The sequence below is a fragment of the Coturnix japonica genome, chromosome Z (genome assembly GCF_001577835.2).
Source record: "Coturnix japonica isolate 7356 chromosome Z, Coturnix japonica 2.1, whole genome shotgun sequence".
In the NCBI taxonomy this organism is placed as follows: Eukaryota; Metazoa; Chordata; class Aves; order Galliformes; family Phasianidae; genus Coturnix; species Coturnix japonica.
The window spans coordinates 53058337-53072285 of record NC_029547.1 but is presented as its reverse complement, the minus strand read 5'-3'; the positions used below and the strand labels follow the sequence as shown (position 1 = coordinate 53072285).

The following is a 13949-nucleotide window of genomic DNA, read 5'->3' as shown; positions in this document are numbered from 1 at the left end:
CTAGACATACTGACTCCTGAGCTGTCCCTTGGGCTGCTCAGTTTTGCGTCATCACAAGAGGAGGTCAGTGGCAGTAAAGCACATACTTACCTCAAGGGACTTCATAGCAAACCCTGATCAGTCATACAGTAGAGATCTCTCTTTAACTATCATCTCCATATTCTTCAAGTTATAGTCTCATATGTGTAATTTGGCTTTTATTTTATTTTATTTTATTTTATTTTTGGAAATAAGTCATGTTCCTAACACATCTTTATAAATAATTATAACTTTAATAAACGGAAAGAGCAAGGAGAGAGAGAACAAATATATATTTTTTTTAAGTGGGAAGAAGGAAGCATTTGGCTTCAGTGTGCAAGTGACTTATAATTTCCAGCAACTTGAGAAGAATCTTGCCTTTAAGAGTTGTTCATTTACTTTAAAAATGTATTTGTTATAAATTAATTCATGGTTTTAAGAGCTAAGCATAGAAAATTGCAAAATGACCTTTTGGACTTTGGTGACTAAGAATAATCACATTAAAAGAAAAAAGCTTGCAGAGTTGGTTAAAATATAATTTCTTCCATTGCAACAGTTTAAATCTCTCAAATATTGGTCAGGCTAAAATATAACATGCATACTTCTAAGGAACAAATGGTATATTCCTTAATGCCTGATAAGGAATAAAACCAGCAGAACCCAGTGCATCCTTCTAAGATTACTCTGGGAATAGAATTTCAAGAAGTCTGAGACAGATGAGTGGACAATGATGTGGACTGAGAGCTAGCTGACTGGCAGAGCTCGGATGGCTGTCATCAGTGGCATGGAGTCTAGTTGGAGGCCTGTAGCTGGTGGTGTTCTCCAAGATTCATTGCTGAGCCCAATTTTGTTCAAGGTCTCCATCAGTGACCTGGATGAAGAGATAGAATGCGCTCTCAGAAAGTTTACTAGTAGTACAAAGCTGGGAGAAGTGGCTGATTCACCAGAAGGCTGTGCTGCCATTCAGTGAGACCTGCACTGGCTTAAAGCTGGGCAGAGAGGAACATGATGACATTCAATAGGCAGAGTCCTACAGATGGAGAGGAATAACCACATGCATCAATACAGGTTAGGAGATGACCTGCTGGAAAGGAGTTCTATAGAGAACTTGAGTGTTCTGATGGACAACAAGTTGGCTGCGAGCCAGAAGTGTGCCCTTGTGGTCAAGAAAGCCACATGGTATCCTGGGGTGCATTAAAAACAGAGTGGTCAGCACGTCGAGGGAGGTGATCCTGCACCTCTTCTCTGCCCTGGCCAGGCTACATCCAGTGTATTGTGTGCAGTTCTGGGCTCCCCAGTTCAAGGAAGACACAGAACAACTGGATATAGTCCAGCAGCAGGATACAAAGGTGTAGAGGAGCCTGTAACAACTCCATAATATGGAAAGGCTTAGATACCTGGGACTGTTCAGTCTGGAGAAAACTGAGAGGGAATCTTATCACTGCTTATAAATAACTAAGGAGTGGGCATCAAGAGAATGGGGCCAGGCTCTTTTCAGTAGTGTTCAGCAACAGAATAAGGAGCACTAGGCAGAAACAGGAATACAGGAAGTTTACTATGACGGTGACAGAGCACTGAAACAGGCTGCCCAGAGAAGACACTTTTCTATGTAACCTACTGAAGGGAACCTGACTTAGCAGGCAGTTGGACTACATGATCTCCAGAGGTCCCTTCCAAACCCTATGATTCTGTGATTCATTTCTTTGATGCACTGATTCTGTGATCTGTATTTTGTTAAGTGTATTCTTATTTACTAATGATATGTGTTTATAAAGAGCATTTTTTCCTATTTTTTTTTTTCATCAGGTGCTTCATCCCAAATGCATATGCTGCTCTTTTCACTGCTGCACTGGTGCCGTTAATGTGCTTGGTAGTGGTTTTCGTGGTGTTCATTCATGCCTACCAAGTGACCCCACAATGGAAAGCTTACGATGATATTTTCAGAGGAAGAACGAATGCTGCAGGTAGGATACATCAGATATCCCTGAGCAAACAAGTCAGGCTCTCAGCATTATAGTGCTGACAATTCTCTCCAGTTCAGAAATAAAATGAAATAAAATTAAATAATAAAAAAACTCCACCATTAGCCACAGCTCAAATAAATACCAAAGCACTTCTATAAGATTAAGCATGCTAGTGGTCCCTTTGAAGTCTGTGGAGGTACTTTCATGATGAAAGTTATGCAAGTGCTTACCAGAGTGAGAATAAAGATGTGTGAAGTCTAAACAAGAAATTAGTACCACTGGTTATGACTAGTCTGGTAATTTAAATAGACATAAGTAAGCACACTGTCCTGCATGGTTGTGGCTGATACCAAGTAATAAATCTGCAAGGAGAGCAGAGGCTGGGTGAGGAATATCATCATTTTCTGGGCTGTGCAACAATGGTCAAGGAGCTGAGCAGTACCTTTGAGCTGAGCCTTTGCTTTATGGTGTGTCCTGCAGCTGTGCAGGCATGTGGGATGCATGTTGGAGTACTCTGAGCTTTGAAAATTTCTATTTTGCAACTTCTTAGTGCTTCATGTAACTGAAATGTGCTTGAAAGAAATAATGTGTCTCACACAAAACAGGATGTATTGGTCTGTCTGCTCAGTTACAGCAACTGAAAATACATCTATGTTCCCAAAATGTAATTGTAACAGTTTATACCAATTCTGAATAATATGACACTCTGTGGAAACCTTAGAATAATTCTTTTGTTTTCATGCAGTTCTTGAAAAAATGAATCTCTGATAAACAAGGGAAAATATGTAGATTTCAGTCTAAATGTCAAAATGTCACTATTTCCTTAGTGACTAAAGGAAGACAGTTAGATTATACAATCTTTCAAAGATGTTGGAATCGTTTTTCCCAATTTGTTAGGTGAATATAATCTAAGCCTAAAAGGGTCTGTGTATTATTAAAAAATTCCTCTTAGCAGTCCAGTGCTTGTAACTGTTTGGACTTACACAGTAGCTGTTATTTCAAATGTGCAGTTCTATAGTACAAGCAGGGAGTTGTTTTATTTTGAACATTTGTGCTGTCGAGACTTATTCATTGTAGGAGAAAATGAAATTGCATACAAACCATTTATTATTCAGACTTTTCTTCAAAATTAATTTCTATCATAGTGACCAAGTGTCAGCTTTAGTAAGGGCTAAGTATGACTTTGTATAAGGTCTGTGTATAAATATGATACTCAAGACTTTACTTGAACATTATGCTTTAATTTCTTTCTGATATAAAAGAGACTGCCTTGAGCAATCACAAAGGTGAATGCTTATTCAGTATTGAATAATAAGATCTATTTATTTATAGATAACCAGTTTGTGTTGTTTTGTTTTGTTTTTTGTAACTCTTAAGGATGGAGATTCCATATCCATATGCTGAAATGTACTGCTTGTCTCAGGGCAATTAAGCCAAATTGAAAAACTACACTGTATTCTGAAGCAGTAACATTACCATCAGTAAAGACTTCTAAGAGTAGATTCTTTACATGACTGCATAAACTTCTGCAAAAACCTCCTAAACTATGTACAGTTAACCTAACAGTAAAATGTATCCTCATGTGTAGTTTATACTGTTTTCTTCAGATAAAATGGGATGTAGATAAATAAGCTAAAAATTAGTATATTATTACTCTCTTTTCTCATGTTGGTGGAAGACTCTCATGTTTACCTGACAAAGAAGTTTCATCTTTTCCCCTCTAGTTATCAGAATAAATTCTGCCTGCTATCATAAAGTATACTCATAAACTTAGGAAGCACTATGTTTTATTATTTTGTTATGTCTGTAGGAGCAGAGTGTTTTTTACCCATTTGTAGATTAGTTAGAACTTATTAGTTGTACCTCCTTTTCTGTTATGTGTGTTCTACCTAGTCCTCTATGTCTATGTCGAGTACCCTTGAGCAGAGCCACACACTTTACACTTCATTCTAGTAAGTTTCAGCCTTTCAAGAAAATACCACAGTGTAAGGACAGTCAGCCCAGCACAGTTCTGCTCTTAGTAATCACTGTCATCTCCTTTGCCCATGGTCTGTGATCTTCCCATACAGCTTATCATAGTCTTTTCATGTGCCTGGAATACCTCTGTAAAAGCTTGTGATTATAAATAATGTTGTAGTGGAGAATAAAGAGAAATTAGTATCATTTGTTGTTTTTTATTTTGAGGAATATGCTGTGTGCATACTTCTCATTGCCCTGTCTGGAGTACCAGATATGTGAATTTGCTCTGCTTTTTACCAGTCCAGCATCGCTCTACTACTAGTTGTGTTGTTTTACACTGTGATTGATACAGCCTGCTTAGGGCAGAGAATTCTTCTTCACAATAGAAAGCCAGAAGAAAGAACAATGGAAGAGTCAAGAATTAACTATCTTTTAAAGCAGGCAACATTCCTTCCTTAAAAAAAGAGTTCTGGAAAATAGTGTGAGATCTGATTTACAGAGGATATCATCCTGAACCCATGTCCTCTTTCAAAGATATGCATAAGGCTTGCTGGAAAAGAGGCTTCAGGTTGAACTAAATCAACCTGTCAGCCTTTCAACAAACATGTTCTATTGACTGATTATTCTTCTATATATAGAAACCAACTTCTCAAAAGTTAGCCTTGACAGCAGCCAAGTCAGGAGCGTGCATTGGATAAGCAGCCTCTGCATGAACTAATATTTAATTTTGCAGCAAGCAAGACTGCTTTTGAAAAAAAATAAGGTGGTCTGAAAGCAGGATAGCTGTATTTGGCTGTAGTAACAGGAGGTTGGAATAGAGTTATAAAGCAGGGGATTGTTTTTTCTTGACATTCCTATGCAATATGCAAGTACAAAACTTGGAAATAAAAAGGATAGCAGCCCAGTATTTGGTGTTTTCCTTTCCAACTGTTTGTTAACTTTTCATAATTTTGCAGAGATTTTAAAATGGAAGGAAAAAATTTTAATTTTTTTGTTCTAATAATACTATCATTAATGAATGATCTAAATTTCTGGAACACTGACTTAATTTTCATGCCCTAGGCATAAGTACTACAGTAGATGATTGTTCCTGATTCAGATATCATGATTGTAAATGTTCCAGAAGGAATCTAAAGATTAAAACCTTTTGTTGCCAAAATAGAACTTTATGAAGAATGCCTCCAAATATTTAGCTTTAAAACTATAACTACCTTTTCATGTCTTCCCTAACATAAATTTCTTTAGTGTATCTATCATCCCAGCAGCATTAAGTTCCTGGCCATAACACATCATTCTGGATAACCCACCTATATCTACAACCACGTGATCCTCTCAAGAAACAAGCCATTCAAAATGCAAATGCAGGACATTCCAACCATGCTTCTGCACTCAGGAAATTTTGCTGAGGACTGGGATTTTGATTCTAAGTGAGAATATACATCTAAACCTGTTGATACATGTATTCTTTATCCCGTAAACCTGCATACTACGGTCTTTATCTTGAATTCTAAGATATATATCATTTACCTGTAAGAATCAAAGGAATGGTGAGTGCCAAGAGTGCTTTCATCCAGAGATGACAATATGCATCTACGAATCAAGAGCCAAGTGTTGGCCACCTAAGTATTCACAGTATTCATCACAGTTTTATTCTGGATATTATTTTAGTCTTTGTAGTGCTCGTGGGGATTTTCTTTTTTGTAATTAGGAGAAAAACAAATTTTTGCCTCCAAGGCTTTTAGAAATATAGTTAAAGAAAAAATACACGAGCATAATTACAAGCTGAAATAAAGAACAAAGATCTGAATAAGATAACTTAAAATAATCATCTGCCCTCATTTAATTTAAATTGTGTTTTTACTGTGCTTCACATGCTCAAATTAGCTTTCTCTCTTTAAAGAAATCTGCAGAAGCAAGTTCATTTGCATGATTTATGCCTATATAGTTGTGAATTTAGCACTTATTTAACATCTTGCATAATACTTTTAAAATAATTTTATTATATTAAGATGAGTAGGTACTTAGTTGTTTTTTTTCCTTTTTTGATTTGCTATAGTATTTTCCATGTTCTCTGTACAGCAGTAGTAACATAAGCTGTAATAAAATAAAATAAGGCCTGATCTTTCATTTGATTATACCATGAAATATCTTTAAGATTCATAAGAAAGTTTGTAAAAAACCTAAAATTAAATGTGAGTGTTGAAGAAGTCTGTATTTTATGCTTTTTAATAATGATGTAGTCTTTATTCTTAGTGTGATAAGTGCTTCTCTTCATTAATTTCAAGCCTTTCCTTGACACAAGGCCAACAGATAAAAAATAAATAAACCAAAGATAATATTTTATCAAGTTTACTGCTTTGCATTTCTGCAAATTAAGCAGTTTTTTATAGTTGGATTTCATGGACATATATGTGTTAGCTTTTTAGTCTGCATTATCTAATGGTGTTAAAGTTTGCACATCTTTAACATTTACAATATGGAATCAGAGTTTTTGTCTCGGGTTGTTGATTGCATGGTGGTGGTAGTGATGGAATTTTCTCCATTGAACTCTATGAGGAAATCTTTTTAACTTCTTTATTTTGGCCACAAAATCCTGTTACCAAACTCATTGTCTACAGCAGTTGTCAGAAGCAATCAAGAAAGGAGCCAGCAGGAGGACTTGGAGCACTGTCATTCAGACTTAGTTTCAGAAAAAAGTTTTTTTGTGGCATTTCTGTAGTTATGATCTCTGACTTGTTAAGCAATAGTCTGTAAATGTTTTACTGAGATTAGGTCTCCCACAAAACAGTGACATTCTGAGTAGTTACATATTCTCCTCAATCATCTAGAAAATATGTTTGGAAAAAATTATCCAGGTTTTGTAGCACGTCTAGCCAAGAACAATTAAAAACAGAGTTGTACTATCTACTTAACTACTTGAGAGGAATATATATAATAAATATTTATAGGTAAATTCAAAAGATCATCAAAGCTTCATTATTTAATTGATTCTTTTGTTGACCTTTCTGTTTTCAGGGCTAAAAAAAAAAAAAAAAAAAAAAAAAAAAACAACCACTTCAGGCAATAGACACATTGTGAGCCAATGCAGTTGTAAAAATATATTTTTATATGTTAGGAATGTGCAGTATATTCTTTATTTTTTGTTGTTAAATCATTTAGGTGGTTGCAAACACACTTGTTCAGCTTTATACTTCAGAGTTTAAATATTTTCTAATAATTTCCAGGCTTACTAATTTCTATTTCATTTAACATTTTTCACCGTTCATACTCTTATTCCTGGAAAATGCTGCCTATAACACCAGGTAGTAAGAGAAATAAGAAAACCTTCAGATACTCTACCTGGCAGCTTAAAAATTGTTTTGTGATGAAAACAACTAAGTATGTAGCATTAAGGAGTGGTTCTCAACTGAACAAACAGAAAATTATCAATTTCAGAATTGGAAAATGGTTTTATATTGAATTACATGTCATTTCTAGGAAGATAATAGCATATTATCCCCTAAAATATATGATCTAGGCCAGACTGGGAGGTTTGTTCAACTTCATGGGTACCAAACACTAAAACCTACCTACAAAGCCTACCTACCTTACTGGGTGTGATTTTCTGAAAGGCCTAATTGTAATATTGTGCAGACAGCTACAATTCTGGCAATCTGTAAAAGCAATTTGTTTTCCTAGTTCAGTTACTTTTCCTAGTAGTGCTAGAGGTTCTCTCCATAGCAATTAGGTGATCTTTGTTTCAAAGGTCTTTTTTAACCCCACCTTAATCAGGGGGTTGAGACTCCATGGTCCTTAAGGTCCTTTCCAGTCTAACCTATGCTGTGATGTTATGCTTCTGTGTTGTTCTTGCTGTGATGCCTCTGTTTAAGCAAGTAGTTGGTTCATTCAGCTGTTAGGTTTTCTCTCTGCCCAAGTGCAAGTTTTCTAAACTATAAAGCATAGTATCTACAAGAAGACATTATAAAAGAACCACTTACTCTGCACAATGAGCATTTGGCTGAATGTGCAAGAGCATTTCCCCAGCTGCTACCCTCTAAAATGGGTAGTGGCAGGCACCATCAACTTAGTCTGTCACAACTGATGTGCACTCTACAGGAATAGCTGTGTTTCACTGTTACGTCAAATTAAAATTATGTTTATGAATCCATCTCCAAGAGCAGAACAGATGAGTTGGTGAAGAAGAAGTGCCCTGAGGATTACTAAATATAAAGAAATCAACTTTGTCTGGTTCCAGAAGAGTCTGAGCTGTAAACAGGAGAAGTGCTGGGACAAAACTGCATTTGGACAGCTTTTTTGGCCTTTCCTGAAAGCAAAGCTTGATAAATTCTCTTGCCCAGTACAAATCCTTCCAGTTTCTCATCAAGGAAATTGTATGTTTCCACCATTTCAATACTTCTCCTGATTCATTAATTTTGTATTCCAAACATGTCATGAGAATATTGCAGCCTTTCTTTTAAATTCTCAGCAGCATCTTTTTAATGTAAATCACTGGACAAAATCTAGAGTGTTTAAGGACTCCTGTACAGTGGTAAAACTATAGTTTTACTCCCCATAAAAAAAAGATTGCAGTGTAGGACAGCCCTCACAACAGCAGGAATTGCAGGAAAAGAAAAAAACTCAGGTTTATAGGTAAGTTAATAGTAAACATAATCTTTTCTCAGCAATTGGGAAGATGTGAGAAACCATGGGCAAAAATAGATATTTGGTAAATAAAGTGTAATTTCACCTGGTCATATATCAGCCTGGACTGTGCTTGGTCTGCAAACACTGAACAGCTGTAGCTAGGGCTGTGTGAGCTGTATTTACGTCTATGGAATCATCAACTCTGCCAGTGTCTCTTAAAACTCTAGTTAAGGAAAAGGGAAGAGATGTTTCAGGAGTTATGAGCAGTCAGAATGATGATACATGCATACATTATGCCTGTATGGAGAGATTGATTGATAGAGATATGTATAGAGATATACGTACTTATGGAGTATGTGTATGTTTGGTGGCCCTGCTAGGCAGGGGGTTGGAACTACATGATCCTTGAGGTCCCTTCCAACCTGGGTCATTCTGTGATTCTGTGAGTAGATGGACTGACTGTTGCTTAAATAAATCTTTCATCAGCCCAAATACTAAAAATGTTATGTTAATCATGTAAAAAAGAACTATCATAGTTCAAATATATATAATGCCCAACAAAACTGCTTGACGGTGCCTCACCTATATCACGCTGATAAGGAGTTGGCTGTCCAACTGAAGTCTTTTATCTTCTGAGATTTATTCAAGTACTGTGTGTGTGACTACTGCGCTTTTATTCTGGGCACAGTTCTTGTAAGAGAAATTACTTCTGTCCAGAAATACACTTGCTTGCTTGAAAGGAGTTGTCAATTTTCTCTCCTTGTGAAGGAAACAAAGACTAAACTGTTTTGGATCATTCCAGGCCTTTTTCTTGGCATCCTTTCCTTTTTTGCAATGCTATTTTAATAAAATTCAGGTAAATTGTTGATGATTTTCTGATACATTTTCTGATATATTTCTAGTTATTGAGGGTTTGGTATTTTTTTAATGAGAATATAACAAATTGTCTTATTAGAATGTGGGTGAAGGGAATTCAAGCAGCTGAGATTTTAAGTACTGGCAAAGTCCACCTCTGAGTTAACCCCTTCCAATACTGACAATGAAACAATTGCTCTTGACAAAGATAAAAGCAGAATGTTCAATTGTACCCACATTCAGCATGTGGCACATGACGGGTTTCTTTAGGCCGTTTTAATGATTTTCCCACATATTTAAAATCCATAACTGATTCATTTGCATGGAGTAGCATTTGTTACATAAACTTTTATCTGAGTGACTCTTGAAGGTGTGTTTCTTAGAGATCATGCTAGATTCAGTGAGCTTAATTCTTTTTTTATGTGAGGGGATGGCAGTGAATTTATCAGAGCTATCCCATACACACACTTGAAGATAATAAAATCTGGTCATTGTACATCAAAAGTATATGATCTAGTCAGCTTATTGATCTGTCTCCTTCAGCTTTATGTCTGATGATCTAGAGTTGTCAGGTCACACGATTAATATTGTGGTAGCCTTCCTTATATAATGTTTATGTAGTAAAAGCAACAATCAAGCTGTTACTTCTGGCATGCTCTGCTGTCTGCAGGTTGTCCTCCTGTAGCTTCCTTTCTTTTCTTCCCAGGTCTCCACCTGAGTTGAATGATAATGCAGTATAATGCAACAGCCAAGTCATTATTTCAGCTTTCTGAGAAAGTTCTCTGCATTGTTTACTGTGATATTTGCATGGTGTTCAGAGTATGCCTACATTAGTGATCATTAACTGCCAGTCCATTGAAGCATTTGTGCTTTTTAAAGAGCTAAATTTTATTAAATTATGTTGGTTTCTTAACAGAATGATTATATTTTCCCTTTATATCTGTTCATAAGTAAATCGAGGAGCTTTTTTATGGATAATTACTGAATTTACCTTCAAAAAGATAAATGTAAAAAACTCAGCATTTTATTTACATTGGTTTTTTTTTTTTTTAATTGCTTTTTTTGGTTATTTCTGTAACCAGGCATATTTTGAGATATTCAGGTCCTTGCCAATTTTTATGAACTTTGTTAAGTACATGCCTGGTAAGTACTTAGATTTATTGTGTATGCAGTATAGGATAAAAATGAATCCTTGTGCTTGATTTCTTAATATGTTACCTGATGCTTTAGAGAACTTTACATTTTTAATTATTGTGAAAGAATCGTGCTGCTAGCTGTGTATATTAGTAGCTACTACAGAAAATTGTTAAATGTCTGTTGAGAACATGAGGAATTTTTCCTTTCCCCTTGGGGACTTTGAGGAGGGCTTGAGTTTCTCAAACTCCCCAAAACTGCACCAGTGCACTGTGGCTGGCACTGAGAGGGCCAGTGCTTCATACAGCACCTCTGCACCTCTGAGCTTGTAGACCAGGCAAACATGGACTTTGTCGTGGACACTGTCAGAACTAGGGCCAATGTGTCAGGAGCAGGATGGGCTGGGGCTGAGAGCTTAAGTCCTGCTTCTTCCCTCTGTTGCTTTGTGCAAGCACCTTCATGACAGCACTCCTGAAATCCCTCATACTGTGAATACAGAGAGGGATGAGAAGTGCTGCTGCATGTATTGGCTTCAGGACAGATTTCTGTGTGTGTCTGTGAATCTGAATGCAGCTAATCCGAGCAAATTCTGTCTCTGGCAGATTCCTCAATGTAGCAGAAGTATCCTCTTGACATTTTATGAGGCTGGGCGCGTACTCTTATTTGGTTTGCAGGGAAAGCAACAGCAAATCAGAATACACTGAAAAGCCAGAGCCTTTGCTGTTTTCTGTGCAAACAACACTAACATTCATTCCCTTTTCCCCCCAGTTCCTGAAAATCCATTTCCTCCAAGTGTCCCCACAGTTTGCCAGGAGCTCTGCTGTGCATCCTGTGGTCTTACCCCACCCAAGCTTTGCCCCCAGCTCACGGACATGGCAGCCCATTGCCTGCATAGTGCTTAAAAAGTGCTTCTTCACACCAACTGAAAGCCTCTGATTCTGCTTTCCAGAAATCCCTCTGGTGCTGTACCTCTTTGCCCTGATTTCCATCACCTGGCTGTGGGGAGGACTGCACATGGCTTACCGGCACCTCTGGATGTTGGTCTTCTTCATCATCTTCAACAGCCTGCAGGTAAGAGCTGCCACTGCTTCCTTCTGCCCTGCAGACATCTGATGTTTGGGATGAACAAAATCCAGAAATGAATAGTGGTTTGCATGTGACACATGGTAAGTGCTAATGGTGATGTCTGTTTCTGAAATTCACATGTAGAAGGCATGGAAGAAATGCATTGTTTAAAAACAGTTGCCACAAATGTATGCATTTAATTTCATAGATTATAAACTGGGAAAGAAAATTGCTTCCTTACTTATGTAATGGTACTGAGACAATTACAGCAGTGACTGAAGCTTCTGCAGCCTTCATAAAGAAACACATTTGTTCAGTTTTCATTGGCAATTCTAATTTTTTTCTTTAAAAATAAAACAGACACACAAACACAAAGCTTTAAAATTCTGTTACTGTAATATTGATTTTTTTTGACTTGAGGTGAGTCTTGAGGACTGGCTTTTCTCATTCAGCACTGAGAAATTAGAGATCTTCCCCCTGAAAAATAAAAATCAAATATAGACTAGATGTTGTGATGAGTTTCCCTCAAAAAATAAAAATAGCCCTTTGAGGAAAATCACACGTGAGTGCTTCCACTGAACCAATCAGTCCTGTGTAATGCTGAACTCAGCGCTCTACTGCACAGTATAGAGTTGTTTATAGAAAGTAGGGTAGTACATCATGGATGGAAAAGCACCTTTAATGTATGAGAACAGTAAAATGATAGGAAATTCAAAATACATATATATATTTATACATTTAATAAAAGTATTTTTCAAAACCGATGTATTTTAGATGTGAATTCAAAATGGGAGGGTTTCCCTCAGCAGAAATCAACACACTTTCAAAAAGTAAATCTCAGTAAAAAATGTTCTTTTAAACTGAGAATAACAACCGTGGTTTGTTCTGCTTGTAATACATTTAATTGTTCAATACAAATTCTCATATGTTTATTCTGTGTATATTGGCATATATGGGTACACATTTGTTATGATTTTTTTTACATTCCTGTGAAGTTATATTAATAGATTTTCTTCAGTAATTGTCTGTAAAGTTGCATTTTAGGAAACGTTTTTCAGTGTGATGGTCAAAGCCCTGCAGATCTGGCCACAGTGTCCTTGCTTGTCTCCTCCCTTCCTTTCCCCCTGCAAAATCTCAGAGAATAAGTGAAGCCCCATAGAATTTTCAGTAGCTTGAGTATTACTCTGTTTTATCCAAGCAATGATGCAGAGCCATGGAATTATTATTTTAATGAATGTTGCAAGTTTCAAGACTCTCATACCTGCAGTAGCAGCAAGAAGTGACAGGGGATGCTGGAAACCAGTTGTGTAAAATGCAAGTAAAAAGGTATTTGCCTTAAGTGCCACACAGATATAATATTCTATGCATGGGGCACAGCCTCAGCTTTGAAGTTGTGGCAATGCCAATGCTTGCATTGTCTCTGCAGGCAATGCTTCCTTAACTTTCCACCTGAGCAAGAAACTTGCATTTACCAAGCAGATGTGAACCAGTGTCCAGGAGAGAGTTTGCTGACCATGTGTTCTCTTGTGATCTCCCTGTATGTCTGACTGACATTTGGGTTCTTAGCTTGATGGAAGGTGAAATCTGGGGAATGACTGTAGGTGGCAGCTGGTCTGCAGGGTGTGATACAGCACCTCCACAGCAGACATATTTCTATCAAATTATGTCCATATTTATCAATATATCAAAAGGAGAAATATGTTTCATTTTGTTTTGTTTTTCATTTCCTAGCAGTAAAGGATCTGCAAAACCTCCAAGATAAAATATTGTTTCTTCTATTGAAAAGACACACAAAAATTTCAAATGTCTTCTCTCTTCCTCGCTAATATTTTAAATTTTAGATACGAGATATAACAGGACATTTACCTTTCATTAGTAGATATCATAAACTACTTCCTAATATATAAATTTTAAGGGAAAAGATTCCTGCTTAGCATCGGGTACCCTCAGAAGAAGGAAAGGAATTGAATAGATCCCTCACAGTGCTACCATTTTTATGTTTATTTGTTTTAATAGGCGAGAGTATTCAGTGCTTTGTAAATCTCTGCAATAAAAGGTGTTTAAAAAACATTTCCTGAAACACCATGGCTTTATAAATAACCTCACTGCGTATATTGTTCTCCTGTTTTAAGAGTCAGTTATCTAATCAGGAAACAGAAGAACTGATGAGTGGTTCAGGTGACCAGACATGCAGCATGAATTAAAAAAAAAAACAGTGAAAGAACAAGACAAATAGTCTACAAATAATATCACATTTCTGCAAGCTATGCTGTTCATAAAATAACCAAATAATACTGAACTGTGTCAATAAATTAAAGTGTCATCATGAAA

At 36.6% G+C, this 13949-nt stretch overlaps 1 protein-coding gene across 2 annotated transcripts in view; it reads left to right on the top strand.

Annotated features, from left to right (window-relative positions):
• ADGRV1 (adhesion G protein-coupled receptor V1) overlaps window positions 1-13949 on the top strand; it is a 248806-nt gene that overhangs the window by 205149 nt on the left and 29708 nt on the right. For both annotated transcript variants that reach the window (XM_032441289.1, XM_032441288.1), the window contains 2 exons: window positions 1825-1982; window positions 11503-11624. In XM_032441289.1, coding sequence (XP_032297180.1) covers window positions 1825-1982; window positions 11503-11624 — 280 coding nt within the window. The remainder of the gene's footprint in view (window positions 1-1824; window positions 1983-11502; window positions 11625-13949) is intronic.